Source organism: Lactuca saligna, chromosome 5 (genome assembly GCF_052625555.1).
Source record: "Lactuca saligna cultivar CGN05327 chromosome 5, ASM5262555v1, whole genome shotgun sequence".
Taxonomy (NCBI): Eukaryota; Viridiplantae; Streptophyta; class Magnoliopsida; order Asterales; family Asteraceae; genus Lactuca; species Lactuca saligna.
This window is the reverse complement of record NC_136421.1, coordinates 184,102,287-184,120,905: the sequence shown is the minus strand read 5'-3', so window position 1 is coordinate 184,120,905 and position 18,619 is coordinate 184,102,287. Positions and strand designations below refer to the sequence as shown.

Here is an 18,619-nt window from a genome sequence, read left to right as displayed (position 1 = left end):
TACCAAAAACAAAAGTGTACAGTAATATCTGTACTCATTGAGATAAAAAGTGATTTTAAATTGACATAAAACCCATTTAGGTTTTATAAATAAAATCTCGTAAACTTTATGGGTTGTTATATCCCTATGTGAGTCGCTATAATCATACTATGACTATGTGAACCTGCCACGACGTTTCTCAGGCGTCGCGAAAACTAAAATGACATTTGTCACCCGTAGACCTGCAGGTCCCACTGTAGCCAGCAGCAAGGTGTGGGGTGTCAAACCCAATATAGATCTATATACAAGTATCACGTTCTCCCTCCAGGAGATTTTGATTATAACTACCAGGAATTATATCCAGCACTCGGACGTACGGGGAGAGAATGTCTCACAATATAGGTTAACAAGTTTACGTGAAATGTGTGTGAATATAAATCTTTTCTGTATGAACGTACCCTTTTTGTACGAGTGTGTTGTGTGATGTATCATAAACTATACCTATTATAGTTTATCTAAAACATTTGTAATATGTAAGAACTCTTTTATGGAAATGCATAAATGTTATGAATCCATTAAACTATACTTTTTATAGTTTATTATACGTGTTTTAAAATGAATGTATAATATTTATTATGAATGACTTAGTTTCAGTTCATGATGATAAACTAACAAAGAAACACATTCAATAATTAGAACTTATGATTATACACTTTGCTCAACATAATACAAAGTGTTATGATATTTATATGTTGTCGGCTAACTTTAACCATTCTGCACTGTTTTGGAAAAATCATACGAAGTCGAAAACTAGATCCGTAAATTCTGAGAGTTCACAAAATGTGTCTAGTTTACTCATAATTTTTATCACGATTTTTAATGACCTCCAACTTGGGTGAATAAGTCCATAATCACAGATTGGTCCGGATTGTTGTTTAAAATGATAGGCAGTTTTGTAAAAATCACCATAAATTGTAGAAAAATCGTATGGAGATGTGCAAGTAGTCATTTTAAAGCTAAGAACTTGAACTATTTGCACCTTGTACAGTTTTGAAAAAACAATGTTTAAGATGCCCAAAACAGTCCGTGAATGGAGTTGAACATTTCTGATGAAGGCTGTTAGAAAATTTTAGTTATGTTCTTGGTGTTTTAACTTGTATTCCCCCCCCCCCCCTAAAAACTTGAGAAAACATGAAAATGTAGGGGTACGAACTCAATTTGATTGATTTCAGTAGATAAGTGTTGAAGAAGAGAAGTGTTCAACCCAAGAACACTTGAAGACTCACTTGAAGATTCGAAGCTCTAACACAAATATAATGGAGTTTGTGTAAGATATCCATGATTTGAGTGGAAATAAGTGAGATAATCATAAGGAGAATGGATTATGCTTACCAAATGTGGAAGAACACTTGATAATCAGCCTTGAATCTCGAGTTCGGTGGAGAAAAAGTTTGAGAGAAAAGTGGTGTTTGATACTTAGTGAAAAGAGAGTAAATGAGAGAAATGAGGAGAGAGGGTGTTTGTTCCAGCTCTAAAAACGTGGGAATGAGTGGAAATTGAGTGTAAAGGACATTGATGTGACCTATGTAAGGTGGGGAGGTGTGGCTGGTCATAGAGTGGGTGTGGGGTGGTTGCTTGTGATATAAGTTAAGGCAAGGTCAACACTCCACCTTAAATAAATCCCCCATTAGATCTTTATTATTTAGATAATGATTTTCATCAAAATATGTTTAAATTATGAATATTTAGGGTTTATTATGTTAAAATATAATTTCTTGGGAAAATCCAGCTTTAAAATCACGAAAAACGGGCTTAAAATGTTAAAAATATCAAAAATGGGTTAAAAGTGACAATATTCCAAATTCTGGCCGGGGTTCGGCCTTCTGATGCTGAAACCGAGAGGAGAGAGGGCAGAAACCGAAAGGGGAGAAGAGAGGGAGCAGAGACCGAGAGGTGGGAGAAGAGAGAGAGCAGAAACCGAGAGGGGAGAAGAGAGGGAGCAGAGACCGAGAGGGGAGAAGAGACCGAGAGGTGGGAGAAGAGAGAGAGAGCAGAAACCGAGAGGGGAGAAGAGAGAACAGAGACCGAGAGGAGGGAAGAGAGGCGGAGCAGAGAGCCGAGAGGAGGCAGAGAGGCGGGAGGCGAATAGAAGCAGAGAGGCGGGAGGAATAGAGAGGGAAGAAGGAACCGAGAGGCGACAGAGACAGAGAGGCGGGAGAAGGCGACAGAGACCGAGACTCGGTCTCAGCTACAGGGGTTCGATTCTCCGGGTTCGGCCAACAGAGACTCGGTTCAGTCCAAGGGCACTTTCGGTTCCTAGTCTCGGCCTTAAGGAGCTTCGGTTCCTTGAGAAGGGTTTCGGTTCCTAAAGTCCATTTTTCTCGTTTTTACCCCGTTTTAAGCCGTTTTTGACCCGGTTAAGGGTCGGAATGATCCGAATGATTCTGAAAAGTTACGGGAAACTTTTGAGAGAGATTTCACATACTTGGAGAGATTTGGGAGAGATTTGACATTCTTGGAGAGATTTCTCATACAAAGAGATATTTGAGAGATGTGTCACATACTTGGAGAGGTTTGGAAGAGATTTGACATTCTTGGAGAGATTTCTCATACAAAGAGATATTTAAGAGAGGTTTCACATACTTGGAGAGATTTGGAAGAGATTTGACATTCTTGGAGAGATTTCTCATACAGAGAGATATTTGAGAGAGATTTCACATACTTGGAGGGATTTGGGAGAGATTTGACATTCTTGGAAAGATTTCTCATACAAAGAGATATTTGAGAGAGGTTTGACATACTTGGAGAGATTTGGGAGAGATTTGACATTCTTGGAGAGATTTCTCATACAGAGAGATATTTGAGAGAGATTTCACATACTTTGAGGGATTTGGGAGAGATTTGACATTCTTGGAGAGATTTCTCATACAAAGAGATATTTGAGAGAGGTTTCACATACTTGGAGAGTTTGGATGAGATTTAACATTCTTGGAGAGATTTCTCATACAGAGAGATATTTGAGAGAGATTTCACATACTTGGAGGGATTTGGGAGAGATTTGACATTCTTGGAGAGATTTCTCATACAAAGAGATATTTGAGAGAGGTTTCACATACTTGGAGAGATTTGGGAGAGATTTGACATTCTTTGAGAGATTTCTCATACAAAGAGATGTTTGAGAGAGGTTTCACATACTTGGAGAGATTTCTCATACAAATAGATATTTGAGAGAGGTTTCACATACTTGGAGAGATTTAGGAGAGATTCTTGATAAGAAGAGATAGAGTGAAAACGATTGAGAGAGGTTTCATGTGTGGCATTTGTGAGTGTCCGACTTCGCAATGCAAGGTTCGTAAACCATGTTAAGCCTTGTTTAAGGGTCTTACACACTCCTGATGAGTATGCAACATTGTTTTATCGGTTTGGGCTCGCCACGTACCACAGTTTTAGGTTAAGGATATATAGATGTTCGCACTTTTTGATTTATGATCTCTCATTAGAATAGCGAGTAGTTTAGTATTTACCTAACATAAACTATAGTACCTACGTGCAAAATGAGTCGAACGGTTTGACTTGTTGACTTCGGTTGACTTTGTCTTGACCGAAAATTGACGGTTGTCATAGACAACAACGATTGCAATGCAATAGTGGCACCATAGGCCGGAGGTAGCGGTGGCAACAACGTCTCACCACAGCTGTTTGGAGTGGCGGCGTCGACAGCCCTAGCGACACCGTCAACGTGGTTGAAATCGAACATGAGAAGAAGAAGAGACGAAGCGCATCTGGGCACAGCGGTTTACAGCCACGACGATGGTCTTCGATGTTCCCGTCTCCATTACCAAGCGAACGGTAGCTGGGCGACGGCGTGGCATTGTGGTGGTTCTTGGTGGCTGGAGAATGAACAAGGTCCATGGCGGCTTGGAATCGGTGGAGATGGGTGGTGCGATGTCGAGGAAGGTGAAGGGGAGTGTAGATGAAGTTGGCGGCTGAACAAATGAGACAAGGGTTAGGGTTTCATAACCCTTATATACCGGCTCCTCACATTAGTTTTCCATAATGACCCAAATGGTCCTTCCAGCTCCAATTTAATTCAAAATAGATCCATATTTTTCATATCTAACCCTTCCTTCAGAAAACCCTTACAATTCAAGTATGGATTTTACATTTTTAACCCCCAATCTCTTAAAGTGTGACAATTAGCTCTACGAGACCATCATTTGATATATAATTATTTATTTTAGGGCTATTATTCGTTCAGTAATTTATTTATTTAACTTCATAAATAAACGGGTGTTACAAGTTGGACTTTAGGCTTGGAACCCAATTATTAATTGGTGTTGTTTGATGTTGACAATTCGGGAATCTGTTAACCAGCAACTGGAGTTTTATCGGCGGGACTTCAGCAATGCCAAATGAGTTATCCTCACTATATCAACATGGTGTAAGGCATCAAGGCCGACCCTTATGGATTGTATTCGAATTATCGTATCATATGCTTAATGATTTACATCATGGTAGTTAGGATGATGATATGCTATGCTCAGTGATGTGGTTAGGTCAATATTCCTGGTATAGAGGATGATGCTATGTTAGTGACCTGTTAGGTCGATATCCTGTTTATAGGATGTTGCTATGGTTAGAGATCTGTTAGATTGGTTTGACTACTATATGCATGATATTGTTTGTATGTTAATCATGTGCACATGATTGTTTGTTTGGGGGTTGGGTTGAGGCGGTCCCACTTCGTGCTGTAGGCCAACATACCCAGGGCGGTCCGGATAGGCTGTAGGCCCCGAGGAGGCGATCCAGTCATGCCGAAGGCTCGAGAGCGGTCCAGATAGGCTGTAGGCCTTGAGGAGGCGGTCCAGTCATGCCGAAGGCTCATTATACATGTGTTTCTGTATTTGTTATATGATATGATTATATTTGTATGGCATTGATATTTTGGGGAAACTCACTAAGCTTCGGGCTTACAGTTGTTGATTTTATTTCAGGTATTTCTGATGATCGCAGGAAGGCGAAGGCGTGATCGTGCACCTCCTTAAATTTTCATGATTGATTCTGGGGATACTCTGATGCTTAAATTATTTTGAAAGTAAACTGTAATAACTTAATGGTTTTAATGTTTTAAAAAGTTTTAAATTGGCTTGAATTTTATGGATGTTACACTGACAGACCGAGAATCTGTCATCCAACAGCTATGGTTTTGTCAGCGGGACTTCAGCGGTGTGAGGTGAGTTTCCTTCCAGTAGGAATGGTTCTACGGCCACAATACCGGCCCGTTTAGATAGCAGCAGTTCAATGTGCTTGATGTCTTTGTGATTCAGGCATGTCTATGTGTTGTGTGTTCCGGGCTGCGGTCTGATGCAGTATATGTGTTATTGTTATATATTATGATTATATTATGCTATGTTCAGTCAGTTCCGGACTTCGGTCCGATGCAGTGAGCGAGACCCTAGTTAGTTCCGGACTTTGGTCCGATGCAGTGGGCGAGGCCCTAGTTAGTTTTGGACTTTGATCCGATGCAGTGGGCAAGGCCCTTCGATCCAATGCAGTGGGCGAGGCCCTAGTTAGTTCTGTACTTCGGTCCGATGCAGTGGGCGAGGCCCTAGTTAGTTCCGGACTTCGGTCCGATGCAGTGGGCATGTCCCTAGTCAGTTACGGACTTCGGTCCGATGCAGTGGGCGAGGCCCTAGTCAGTTCCGGACTTCGGTCCGATACAGTGGGCAAGGCCCTAGTTAGTTCCGGACTTCGGTCTGATGCAGTGGCAAGGCCTAATATGTGCTTTGTATGTTATTATATGGTATGTGGTAATTTGGGGGAGCTCACTAAGCTTCGTGTTTATAGTTTCAGTTTTGGTTTTAGGTACTTTAGCAAGCAAAGGGATGGGCTCGGGATGATGACATGGCACACATCATAGTCTTAGCCTAGGAGTTAGACTCTGATATTTTTGACACGATCTTGACATTCGATTTGATTTGATACATTTATTATGACATTTTGAGATACACGACCTATGGTTTTTATTATATGACATTTGGATATTATGGTTTTAGTAATGTTTTCAAACGAAATTTTTAGATTGTATTTTGGGATGTTACATTTAAGTTTCCCCTCTAGGATATTTCTGCTTTTAGGTATGCTTCCTTTATTGCGGTCCCTGCTTCTTGTTATAAATATTTTTGGAATCTCACGTTCATCTCTTGCCTTATGGTCGACGTTTTCCCAAGGAATTTCTTCGATAGTGTTCCATGCAGAAGCCCATATGTAAAGGCTCTTGCTAAAGGAGGCGATTAGGGTTTCTCTCAGTGAAGGGAAACAGATGGGGAGCCACAAATGAGGCTATAAGTGTCCTTATATAGGCCCCAAACCTAGGGATTTAAGGTTTCCTCTCACAGCGCCTACTCGGCGAGTCGACTCTCGAATTCGTCGAGTTGATTATTAATCCCACTGGCCACGTCCGATTCTACTCGACGAGTTGTAGTACCAACTTGTTAAGCTGCTCAATAAACTTCAAAAATAAATAAGTAAAATAATATATCTGGAAATCTGGATATTACAGCCCATATGATTAGGGTTTTGCTGTTGGAGTTTGCTAGAGAAGATGATGAGTTTGACGGTAGATCCAACACTGACAGTGAAATCCAACGTTATTGGCGGCGGTGGTGATTGTTTTCGGCGAAACTAAAGAAAGTGAAGATAGAGTATAAGGGTTTGGGTGAGTGGGTAGGTTTATATTTTGTTTATATTATATTTTAATGAAATAAATGGTAAAATAAATAAAATGAAAAGGAAAAAGTAAGTAGAACTTTCATTTTTAGAATATTGAAAAAAATTGAATTAAAAACGCAACAAAATAATTTTTTTTGACTAATGGTAATATTTCAAACCTTTTTAAACCAAATTGACAATTTTTATCATACCACATGGACTATTTTTTCAGTTTAGTCTTATATAAAATTCACCGTTTTATTGTTAAATCGTAAAAATAACAAAAATATAGGTGGTTAAACAAAAAGAAATGAAAAGCTATGGTTTTTCTTTTTGTTGGATTTTTCCTTAATAAGTATGATGAATATTTCACAATAGGATGTCACCTCATCAATACTTCAAGGACTAAAAACATATTTTCTTTACCAAAGGAAAAGATTACTTTTATCAAATTCCAATAAAACCCCCTCCACAACTTGTGACCACATTCTATCCCCCCACCCAAAAAAATAAATAAATAAATTAAAGAAAAAAAAGGGTGTCTTTTTTCACATTCTCCTTCTCTCTCCCCGAAACTGCTCAGCTGGTTTAAAAACCTGTTGACTTCTTCCCAGGAAAGTGCCAATCATGGTGGGTAAACCAAGATAAGGAAACATGAAGAAGGTGTGTTAAATTACCAAAATACCCCTGACTGTTGCTTGATGGAAATGGCTGTTCGGTGAAAAAAGATTCTCTTTTTCACTTTTCTTTGCCACCTTCCCGGTACCAGAAGGTTAATGGACCTGTATCTTCCATGATTGAGAACAAAATTACGTTTTTACCCCTGGAAGACTAACATAAAGGCTATAATATAGTGGGCACACCCAGATCAGAAGACCCTCATGACTCCATGTCCATTGGGTTTTCTGCAATATAATAAATACCACAACAACAAATGAAGGAATCTTTTTTTTTTTTTAAATAAACGATCAAAAGTATTGGATTTATAGATTAAGCAAAAGGAGTAAAGAGTAATTTTAAAAAGGGTTACCATCACAATCACATCTCAATCAAACTTAAAAAAAAGAAAAGAACCAGTCATCAAGGAAACCGATGCCTAAAAACAAGGTACTACCAACAACTGCACTACATCAGAACACACAGCACTCATCTTTCTCTTTCTCTTTCTCTCTCTAAAAAATATATATATATATATATATTTTCTTTAATTGATTGATTTCTTTTTTCTGCTTCTTTCTATCTTGCAAAATATATACAATACAAACACCCACAAAGAAGAAAGAAAAATGGCACAAACAACTCATCATCATCAGAAAAACAAAGAAAGAGTCCACACACACCACCCATCCTCTCTGTCTCTTCAATGGCCCAGTTGGACCAAAATTTATGTAAAAAAGAGAGTCTTGAAAGATAGAGAGAGAAAGAGAAAGAGAAATCATCAGTGAGATAGATAGAGAGAGAAAGAGAGGGGAGATGTCTTCAAACTCCAACCAAACCCACCTCACACATACACATACACACACACGCACAAAAACAAAATTCACATACAGACCAATTAATTATGGTTGTTCCACAAATACCCTTCTGCAACCCCCCAAAAATCTCCATCTTCATCACTCCATTGTCTACCAAACGAACCGATATATGTGGGCTTTTTGGGGCTTTGTCTTTGGTCAGAGTTTCATCACCAACAACAGAGAAAACAGGAAAAGCAAGAACCTTCTCACCCCCACACCCACACACATACACATACACACACCCATTCATCTTTCTTTCTTTCTTTAAACTCTTTCTTCCCCACACCTCGCTTTCTATCTCTCTCTCTCTCTCTCATCTTCGTATTTCCTTCTTCACTTTCTCTCTCTCTCTTCTTTTATCGAATTAAGATTTTTTTTCAACAAAGTTGAGATCTGATGAGTAAGAAGATGAAAGGGGTTGCTTTTGATTCATCTCCTCATGCGTCTTATGAGGACGCTCGAGCAAGATTTAAGCATCAAACCCTTCTCCAAGATTACCGGGAGTTGGAACAGGTAAAGTTTGTTCTCTGTTTTGTTTTTGATCTTCAAGATTCGTTAGGGTTCTTGTTGTTTTGATCATATGTTGATAACGATTCTTAATATTGCTTCATCTTTATGCCGTTGATTTCGTATATGATCTCTTCGTGTATTCCCTAAATAGATCTATTGTTTCTTCAAAGATTATTGGAAAAAAAATCATGTCTTTTTTCTTCAATAATCGAATTTGAACTCTCTGATCTACGTTTCCCCTTGGTTTTCTTGATAAATTCTCATCACAAAATTTATGGGGTTAGGGTTATATTTAATTTTTGTGATCTTGGAAGATTTCAATCAACTACAAAAGGGTATTTGTGTCGTAAATATTTTGTGATCTTTGAAGATCGCCGGTGACTCTTGGAGCCACCGACAGCTGTCAACAAGCCGGCGAGCCTTGTTGAACCGGGCTGAGTTAACTCGGTTATGAAATTTACAGGAAACAGAGGCTGCAAGAAACAAATTGGAGGCCATGAAGCAAAAGAAACAAACTTTAGAAGCCGAAGTTAGGTACGATATCACCTTTCGAATCACTTTTACCTACTAAATTCATTACAACATACTTTCATTTACATGTTTATTAAATCACCCTACTTTCATTGTTATTATTTTAAAAATACAAAGCACAATGCTTTAATAAGAAAAAATTATATGAAAGCACATTGTTATTTATTGTGATAATAAGATAATTTATCACTTAAGCATGCGCTAAAATTGAGTTCTTGTGAATGCAGATTCTTGAGGAGAAGACACAAATTTCTATTGAAATCCAAGTCTACTACAACTTCACAACAAGTGAAAACACATAATTTAGAAACAACCCAATTCAGAAAAAGCAAGAAGGAAAACGTCCACCCCAAAAAGGCGAAAACTTTACACAATTTGCCCCCGATTCACAACCTAAATCAAAGGGGAAGAGTGTATACAGAGAAGAAAAACGTTAATCCAAGTCGACCACCTCATGGGGATAAAAATGTAAATTTGCATAGTGTCAACTTGTCTCCGGCGACTGAATTCAATCGGAAAGAGAACGGTTTTGGTGGTAAAGAAGCTCGGGTTCCTATATTTGACTTGAACCAAATATCCGTAAGTCAAAAAGTCAAATGGGTGTATATGAATTTTTCTTATTTTACTTTATGTAGAAAGAACACAAAGATACTTTTTACAAATTTGTTTACTTTTTCCTTTTTGTTTATCGAGGCAACATTTTATCCACATAGGAAGAAAAAAGAAGTGCTTTGATATGATAGTTACTTGTTCTAACGTTTTATTGTTTCTTGATTGTTAGATTGAAGAAGAAGAAGAGGAACACAATGACTTAAAGCTATCGATTTGTAGAAATGTTGGGGATGCTTCATCAAATAGAGCAGGAAAGAGGAAGATCTCATGGCAAGATCCTGTGGCTTTAAGAGTATGACTAAAGGTTAATTATAGATTGGGTTAGGGGTAATTTTTATAAAGCCAAGACTTTGATTTTGACTTGGTATTCGATTGTGGTTTATGGTTTAAAAAAGAAAAGAACATTATGTAAAGAAAAGGTTTGTGGGATTAGTGGGTTTTCTTTTTTTAATTTTTAATTTTGACATGGAAAACAATATGAAGGATGAAGAAATCATTGTTAATGTATATCTTGATAAATGATAAATCCTGTGTTTGTTGACACAATGACACCTCTTTGGCTGAGTAAACAAGGTATATAATCTTTTGGAAGATTTTGATTTTAGGTTAAGGTTTTGTTTGTTTATGGTGTTTTTTTCCTACTTTTTGGATTGTAGATTTGGTTATATGGTTTGTTTCTGTTATTAACGTGTAAGAAAGCAACCCATAAGGCAACAACCATGTTATTTCATCTTGGTGGAACACGTCGATTTGTAGGATAGCAATTTGTTGGGTATTATTCTAAATTTGTTTTGTTTGTAGACATACGCAATGTGGTTGTCTTTATATCAATAAAAAAAGTAGTGGTTTTCCTAGCTTCAAGATGAATTTAAAACATGAAACGATCTTTGAAATTTCAGTTACATTGAATGCTACGAATGAGTTCAAAATGATTAATAGATTCTTCATCACCAAAATATATTGTAACTATTGAAAGATCTTATTCCGATTCCAAGATATCACACTAAACTATAAATTACATAAAGAGCTTGAGTTTGTTTTTAATCACCACCAAAATCATTTCTTCAAGATATAGGTACTCATTTTCGAACGTCAAGTTTTAATAAGAACTAGAAAGAAGCTACAAAAGATTTACATATCTAAAAAAACCAAAAAACCAATGATTGGATCCTTCTTCCATCATAACTCTTTCATCTATCTTAAGTCTTAACTACTTCATTTTCTTTTACAAATATTAAGCAAAATGTCCTTTCTCGGTTTCTTAGTAAAAAATAGCAAAACTATTCCATTTGTCCATCACATTGATGAATTAAAGGAGTAGAGTTGATAAGGAAAATAGGATTACACTAAGAGGAAGATATAATAAGTGTAACATCTGTTTTTTACGAGTAAATTTTATTTTATTAAGATTAAAAAAAATCAATAATAAAAAGTATATTTAATGAATTAAATATATAAATAAAGTCAAATGTTTGAAAATTGGAAGTTGACTCGAGTATTATTACATGTTTGACCTTTACTTAACCTAATTACTTCTTGCAGGACTAATTTTGTTAGGAAATTAGTTGGTTAAGGTCTAAATGGTAATTACAAAATCTAGTCAACTGTTTTGGGGCCAAATAAGGAAAATTAGGAAGTCGTAGGACCTAAAGTGTCAAGTTCGTAAACTTATGAACATAAGCCTCGACACTCATTTCTCTTTCTCGTTTGAATGAATTGGAGGGATTGAAAGAGCTTAAAGATGATTGTGAAAGTAATTAAGGAGATTTGAAATATATTATAGTTTAATGGGAGGTTTGGAGCTTGAATCCATTGTTTGGGAAGAACGAATATATCTCCTCCATCTTCAAATCTCATCTAAAGCCTTCACAAATATGAATCTATGATGGATTGGTGTTGAGGAATGTAGGTTAGAGGATGATTATAATCTTAAGATACAGTTCTAGCTTCAATTTCTCATTTGCAAGTTAGAAATGGAATCAAATCATGTTTTAGAGGTTTTCAAATTCTAGAATCGGAGGAATTCATTTTTAGTTATGATGAACAAAATTAATGTTTGATTTGGTTAGGAATCAAGTTTCCTGCTCTCATATTGAGCTGATGAATCCAAAACATGTTACTATCAAATTTTGTTGAGCTAGCTAATTGATGATTTCAAGTCTCCGATGGAGAGCTTCAATGGAGTTCTAAGCCTTGAATGTGATATGACTTGCTTCTAAACATATTGAGTTATATCATGAACCTACTGTATATGATCAGTTTGAATCATATTTGATGTCATTTAATCATCAATTGAAGCTAGTGTCTCATTTGGAAGCTTATGTGACTTCCAATAGATTTAATCAAAGTTTTATTAGATCTTCAACTTAGGATTGTAAATAATTATGTTAATGATGATGTGAGATGTTAATCAAGGTTTAAAAACATATGATTGATTGTTAAATAATCATAGTCATTAGTAGCAGTGGCGAGTCTAGAACGTCAAACCACATAGTTCACTATTTAAATGAAACCGATTGAAAATGAAGAATATCAAAAAATACTACTCGTGGTTTCGGATTGGGTCGGTCGTATAAGAAAAACATGATTTAAATTTCTTACAAATATATCTAACGATGTCTTATATCTTGATATTTTCACAAATTTATCATGATTTAAATTTCTTACAAATATATCTAACTTGACCAACGATTGCGAAGGATTGATGCGCCAAGTGTGTGCTGTGAAACATGACGTTGTTGATTCATGTTTGCTTCTTTTTTATTTTTTAATTGGCTATGCATATTGTATTATACCATAAAAATTTTGAGCTATTAAAAAATAGAATATAGGCCTTAAAATATGATTTATACTCTTTATTTTTACCAAAAAAACTAGGATAGTTCACTTAAAATGATTAAGGCAGGTCACAAGATTTTTATTATATATAAACTATTATAATAAAAACAAAATAAGGTAGGTCAAGTGAACTACCTTGTTAATGTATTCTCGCCAATGATTAGTAGTGAATAGAAGGAAGTTATCAGAAGGTATTCATTCGATAAAGGGTTTGTTCGGCAAAATTAACAGGTAGCTGGTAGCATTTTGTTGAATATTACGTGAGGTAGTTTTTAGATTTGGAACGTTTTGCTTAAACCAAACGCTAAAAACATGTAGTGTCAAACGAGACTTCTTTTTCAAAACAAAACGTTTTATCAAATGCTAGAAGCTCTTAAACGTTCCGTAGAAATATGCCAAAAATAGTTGTTAAATGACTTCCCTCCTTCTTTTATTATCCATTTCATCATATGGTTATTAGTTTTCAATTTTTCATAGGTTGGCCGGATAAAATTTCTATATTCTTCTCTACTTCTATTTCACTACGATTTCGTTATAATGAATTAAGGACCGAGTTTTCAGGGCGATTGTTGTAATGAGAGGGGATGGATGTTTGGTTGTGTTTTTTTTAAGGAGAGAGGTGGGGTAATAAGGGTTAAGGACGTTTTTTTTTTTTTTTGTCAAATTTCTTTCGACCCGATCATGTTCCATATTTTTAGGTTGGATTAAATTTTGAGTATTATTACACTTTGACAGATTCAGATGGTTTACATCAAGTTTTAATTTAATATAGATTATTCCGATTGATATTTCAAAAAAAGAATCAAACAACAACCCTTATTGAAAATGGTTATTATTATTATTATTATTTAAAATGGAGCACAATGACTTTGAAGACAAACTATGTATAAGAAAAAAATAACCAAATAGGTGCATGAAACATAGCTCCATACCCTATCGGCTAATCGATTCGTTAACTCCCCAAGTGAGTGAGTCACTGAAAACCGACTACTGTCAGTTAAATCAGTGTTTTTTGAACAACTATTTCCATTTTAATGATAATTTGTATACAAGAATATAACTAAATATATACACGAAATATAGTTGTCGACCTATCAAGCCATTAACCCTATAAGGTAAGCAAACTTAAAGACACAAGCACCTAATGGTGCTGTGGAGTTCAAGAACAGAAAACAAAATTCATAAAAATTCCAATTTGCAACATATTTCTTTCTTTAAATATGCTTTTATATTATGGCAAATTGCAAGAAACAGCAACATGTTTTGTTATTTTTACCAAAATGGTAATGTCATTCAAATTTTACCCATAATCACAACATAAATTATAACTTTGTACAAATCATAACATAGTTTTACCTAGTGGTTTTACTTTTACCTTTACTTGGTTCCTCTGATAAAGTCTACAATATATCAATTCAAATGCTTAGTCACTAGCCAATGATATGGATTCACAGGATTTTTTTAATGCCGAATACATACTGGTTGCAATTACTTAAAGGAGTTCTCTTTTTCCTTTTTTCCATGCCTGTTTATTTCATTTCAGTCCATATCAAGATGGGAGAAGAAATGCCTGAAATTGTTGCATTAATGAAGCTGGCGTTACAACAGGCTAAAATTGCATTTTACAGTCTTGAGGTGCCTGTGGGGTATGTCTTAACGGATTTCTTTTTCATGGAACAGATGTGTTATTGTTATGGATGGGAAGGTCATATCATGTGGAAGAAATCGGAGTAATGAAACAAGAAATGTATGTACTTTTATAACAATTTTCTATTTTCTGTTTGTAATTCTGGTTAACTCACCATTATGTGACTAACAAATTAATGGAGGCTACAAGACACGCTGAAATGGAAGCTATTGATGTTTTACTTGAGGAGTGGAAAGAAAAGGGACTTACAAAACATGAAGTTGTTGAGATGTTCTCAAAATGCTATCTTTATGTTACATGTGAACCATGTATAATGTGTGCATCTGTCTTATCATTTATTGGTACTCTTATTCAAACTAATACAACATAGACTAAGACTCCAATCAAACAAAAAAAAACAACTTTTTTTTCTCTCTCCCAAAAGGTGAAATAAGTACTGTGATTAATGTCAATAAGACAAAAAGTGCAACAGATAAGGATCACGATTCTGTGTACCAAATGTAGTTTTAATGAGACTTTTAATTTGATATATAAATATGATGCCCTCTTTTTCACTACACATGAATTTAGGTATAAAAGAGGTATACTATGGTTGTGCGAATGATAAAATTGGAGGGTGTGGATCAATATTGTTCTTGACAAATGCATGTTTCTTGCATCTTGTAACTACTATTTGGTTATTGTTTAATCGAGTTGTTACAATAGTTTGTGGCATCATTAACAAGTCATCACTTAATTTAAAATTGTGAAATTTCATAAAGATTGAACAAAAAGATAGAGGAACAAATTGAAAGTTGAGTGGTTAAGGGTGATTGGTATGGATCATCCAGATACTTTACAAAGTTGATGTGTGGTAACTATAGAAGAATCAAATTATGTTTATTATGGGGTAAATACAAAATTCTAAAAAATGGAGAGGATGGAAGTGACATTTTAGAAAGTTCAAAATTAAAGGGTAAATTTATTAAATTATACATCAAGCTAAACATCATGTTGATGGTTGAATTCTACAAAGAGAGCAATAACATTAGTACAACTCATAACCCATAAACAATAAGAACAATAAAAAAAATCCATACAAGTCAACATATGACATTCATGAAACAAAGTCAAACCACATACCAACAATTGACCAGTCAACATATGACATTCATGAAACAAAGTCAAAGACTTAAAGCACTAAATTTGTAACATCAATCATATTATTTGTTGATACAAGGTCAACTTCAAAAATAAAAGCACAAACCAAAACTCTAGTTTAAAAGATTAACCATGGTTTATATGGCCATTTCATAACAAAAATACTAAGTAATAACTTCAAGTATGACATATTACCATTTTACCCTTTCGGATTGCTCTTCAAACTGGAACAAGAGAGTTATAATGCTCACCAAGCCCAAATGCATGCTTATGATACGACAAAACAATACTTGAATCCAAAAAATCACCAGATTTATACTCTTTTCCCATTTCCACATCAGGAAAAGACCCTGAAAATATCATAATATGTTTCTTTAAACAATGAGTCAAAGCTCCAAGCTCAAGTTGACCACCCCAAGCAGCTGTTGACTCCACTTCATTACAATAACTCTCAAATCTTTCATGATAATCTCCATCTTCTTCTGTTTCTGATAAGAAAAACGGAAGAAAATCTGATGAATTCTTCCTCATATAATCTGCCACCATTTTTCTAAGTTCTTGAAACGTGTAAAAAGATGAACTTTTGCTTTTTATTTTCAACTGATCTTCAACAGCTCTGTATAAACAATGCCCATCTGGTTTTATTTCGTTGACTATAAGACCAAGTGGTTTGACTTTTTTCTCCAATTTTTCATTTTCAACCATTTTGTCACTCACAATATTGCTTTGTTCTTCTTGTATTCTTTGCTCTCTTGCTGCTTCTTCTTGGGCTCTTTTTTCTTTTCTTTTTGCACTTTTTGTGGGTTTTGAATGTTCGGGTTGGTGGGTTACTGAGACCCCAGCTATGGCTTTTGCTAAAATGTCGATATTGTCCTCCTTGTTTGTGGTGCTACTAGCATAGCCTACAGTTGCAAGTTCACCTAAATGTTTTTGTTTTAGGTCATTTGTGAGTTGAGAGATTTGTTCTTCCACTTGTTTCTTTTTAGCTTTTTGCTCAGCTTTACTGCCTTTAGCTGCTGCTTTTTTTAGTGCGATTTCCTTGTTTTGTAATTGGGTGATTTCTTTTCTGTAATTATTATAACAAAGTCATCATTTTTGTACTTGTAAATGCAGAAATTACTTAATTGAAAGAAGGGTACCTGTGTCTTGAAAGCATCTCTTCACGAGATTCTGTTTCTTGAATCTCTTTAGTCTCACTTTCCTCTGGTTCTTGGGTATTTTCCATCTTCAAAACTCTGATATCACAAGCTTTATGAGTTTGTAAGATTAGATTTAAACTTCTAAATAGTTATAATATTTGAAACTGGCAATAGATTAGAGTATATTGGGGGTTAAATTTGTAAGAGAACTGTATATATTTTTGTATTTAGAAGGTAAATAGTTGAAGTAATTCCTAATTATATACCAAAGGGGGCAAATAATTTAGTTATGAAGATGATAAGAGAAAAGGGGTTACAAAGAACAAGTTTTTCTCGGGAAGTAATAGATTTGATTTTCAAAAGCCAAATTGGAACTCTCTTTTATTGGAACAGTGGGAACACCAATTGTTTCATGAACCCGAGTACTAAATTACAGCCATCTTATAAAAAAAATATCCCTAATTTGATACTGAAAATCAAAGCCTTCACATTTTTGTATTGCGAATTCGATTCACTCGGGAGTAACAACATATTTAGGTTTTAGATTCGCAGATGAAGAGAAAAGAGGCCTATAGATGTTAAATTAATCAATCGAGTGACGAAGAAGATGAAGCATTACCGGAGGTTTCTTCAATGGCGAAGTGAACAGCAGGAGGCAGCAAGCGACACTGCGGAGAAATGGCACGAATTAAGCAAGATGATCAGGATTTTTATTAAGCGATCTACATATTTGCATCTAACCTCCAGCATTTTTCAGTTATTTTTTAAATACCCCTCGAGTTATCAATAAGATAATAGCTACCTCTTAACAATTTTTAGAATACAAAAGAAAAAACATCATAAATGGTTCCCGTGGTTTCCTAAAATCTAAAGTTTAGGCCTTGTGGTTTAAAAACCTCATAGATGGTCATTGTACTTTCAAAACTTTTGACAGATGGTCCTTATCACTCGCACCGTTAGAACCCACCGTTAACTCTTATTTTATTAAAATAATATAAGGGCAAATCGGTATTTTCACCTGTGCCATCTTCTTTATAACCAAATGCATGTATGATATTTTGAAAACCCTTCTCGCACTCACCCTCTTCTACTCTCACTCTATTGTGCATCCAATTGCAAAACGAATTCTGCGAGTATCAAAGATGGCGAATTGTAGATGTGGAATGGAAACAACGAAGTTGACCTCATGGACGGATCGTAACCCAGGAAGGCAATTTTTGAATTGTTCAAGATGTGGGTTCGTAAGGCGGGTTGACCCTCCGATGTGTGCTAAGGTATTGGTGGTGATTCCAGGTTTGATAAGATCAATGAATCGATTGGAAGAGAGGGTTGCGATTGCAAGTGCAGAACTGTGGAACTACCAGCTGATGTTGTTCTGTTCATGGATGTTTTTTTTTGGTTTTATTTTAACTAGTAAAGTGGTTGAAGGATCTGGATGGTAATAGGATGGGGGTTTTTGGTTTCTTTTTTACGCATCTAACTAATTTAGGGGGTTTTGGATTGTGATGGAATGAGTATTTTTGCTTTCATTTTTTTGTATGAAGTGTAACACATTAAGTTACTGGAAATGATGATTATGTATTTTGTTATAAATCAGTGGTTTTGATGTGCATTTTCGTATGATACATTGTTATAACTGCATCTTGCAAATGGTTAGGAATGGTATTTCAAATCTACATTGTTATACATGCATCTTTTTGAGAAAGGTTTAGAGAGGGTAATTCATAAGCAAAATGTTGATAAAATCATTACAAGTCTGTGTTTAAACATGACACTTAGTTTCAACATACTTACTGATGGAAGGTATTAACCCATACAAACATTACAAAAGACCTAATTACCATAATTTAAACAGCCAAACCATAATTCAAGTTTTAAAAGACCTAACTACCAAAACATCCAATTAACTACTTAACAAAATTTCCAACCCCCTTTGCCTTACCTTGTGTCTTCCCCTTTCCCTATGTCTTCCCCTTTGATCCAACTTCACCAAT

At 35.4% G+C, this 18,619-nt stretch overlaps 3 protein-coding genes across 4 annotated transcripts; 2 read left to right on the top strand and 1 right to left on the bottom strand.

Moving 5' to 3' along the window:
• The first annotated feature begins 7,938 nt into the window (after nt 1–7,938).
• LOC144997792 (uncharacterized) lies at nt 7,939–10,406 on the top strand. The gene is made up of 4 exons (XM_078957659.1): nt 7,939–8,720; nt 9,181–9,251; nt 9,476–9,827; nt 10,030–10,406. Exons 1-4 carry the CDS (start codon nt 8,604–8,606, stop codon nt 10,156–10,158), a joined length of 669 nt encoding a protein of 222 aa, XP_078813785.1. The 5' UTR covers nt 7,939–8,603; the 3' UTR covers nt 10,159–10,406.
• Nucleotides 10,407–14,238: 3,832 nt separating this feature from the next.
• LOC145046023 (tRNA-specific adenosine deaminase TAD2-like) lies at nt 14,239–15,193 on the top strand. The gene is made up of 5 exons (XM_078994301.1): nt 14,239–14,344; nt 14,379–14,445; nt 14,528–14,687; nt 14,917–15,008; nt 15,125–15,193. Exons 1-5 carry the CDS (start codon nt 14,253–14,255, stop codon nt 15,191–15,193), a joined length of 480 nt encoding a protein of 159 aa, XP_078850427.1. The 5' UTR covers nt 14,239–14,252.
• Nucleotides 15,194–15,418: 225 nt separating this feature from the next.
• LOC144998187 (Cysteine proteinases superfamily protein) lies at nt 15,419–17,344 on the bottom strand. Of its 2 annotated transcripts, none has more exons than XM_078958004.1 (3): nt 17,245–17,344; nt 16,626–16,721; nt 15,419–16,552 (listed from the first exon to the last, which is right to left on the bottom strand). In XM_078958004.1, exons 2-3 carry the CDS (start codon nt 16,709–16,711, stop codon nt 15,706–15,708), a joined length of 933 nt encoding a protein of 310 aa, XP_078814130.1. In that variant the 5' UTR covers nt 16,712–16,721; nt 17,245–17,344; the 3' UTR covers nt 15,419–15,705. The 2 variants fall into 2 exon arrangements, with proteins under 2 accessions (XP_078814130.1, XP_078814132.1); XM_078958006.1 differs by having other exon boundaries at nt 16,626–16,734; nt 17,245–17,332.
• Between the last annotated feature and the right edge of the window lie 1,275 nt (nt 17,345–18,619).

Bases quoted from the DNA above. Each gene is read 5' to 3' on its own strand.
- LOC144997792 (XM_078957659.1), top strand. From the start codon at position 8,604: ATGAGTAAGAAGATGAAAGGGGTTGCTTTTGATTCATCTCCTCATGCG. The intron at 9,252-9,475 runs GTACGATATCAC...TTGTGAATGCAG, and splicing joins ACTTTAGAAGCCGAAGTTAG to ATTCTTGAGGAGAAGACACA. The intron at 9,828-10,029 runs GTAAGTCAAAAA...CTTGATTGTTAG, and splicing joins TTGACTTGAACCAAATATCC to ATTGAAGAAGAAGAAGAGGA.
- LOC145046023 (XM_078994301.1), top strand. From the start codon at position 14,253: ATGGGAGAAGAAATGCCTGAAATTGTTGCATTAATGAAGCTGGCGTTA. The intron at 14,446-14,527 runs GTATGTACTTTT...AAATTAATGGAG, and splicing joins GGAGTAATGAAACAAGAAAT to GCTACAAGACACGCTGAAAT. The intron at 15,009-15,124 runs GTAACTACTATT...ACAAAAAGATAG, and splicing joins ATGCATGTTTCTTGCATCTT to AGGAACAAATTGAAAGTTGA.
- LOC144998187 (XM_078958004.1), bottom strand. From the start codon at position 16,711: ATGGAAAATACCCAAGAACCAGAGGAAAGTGAGACTAAAGAGATTCAA. The intron at 16,553-16,625 runs GTACCCTTCTTT...TAATAATTACAG, and splicing joins GAGATGCTTTCAAGACACAG to AAAAGAAATCACCCAATTAC.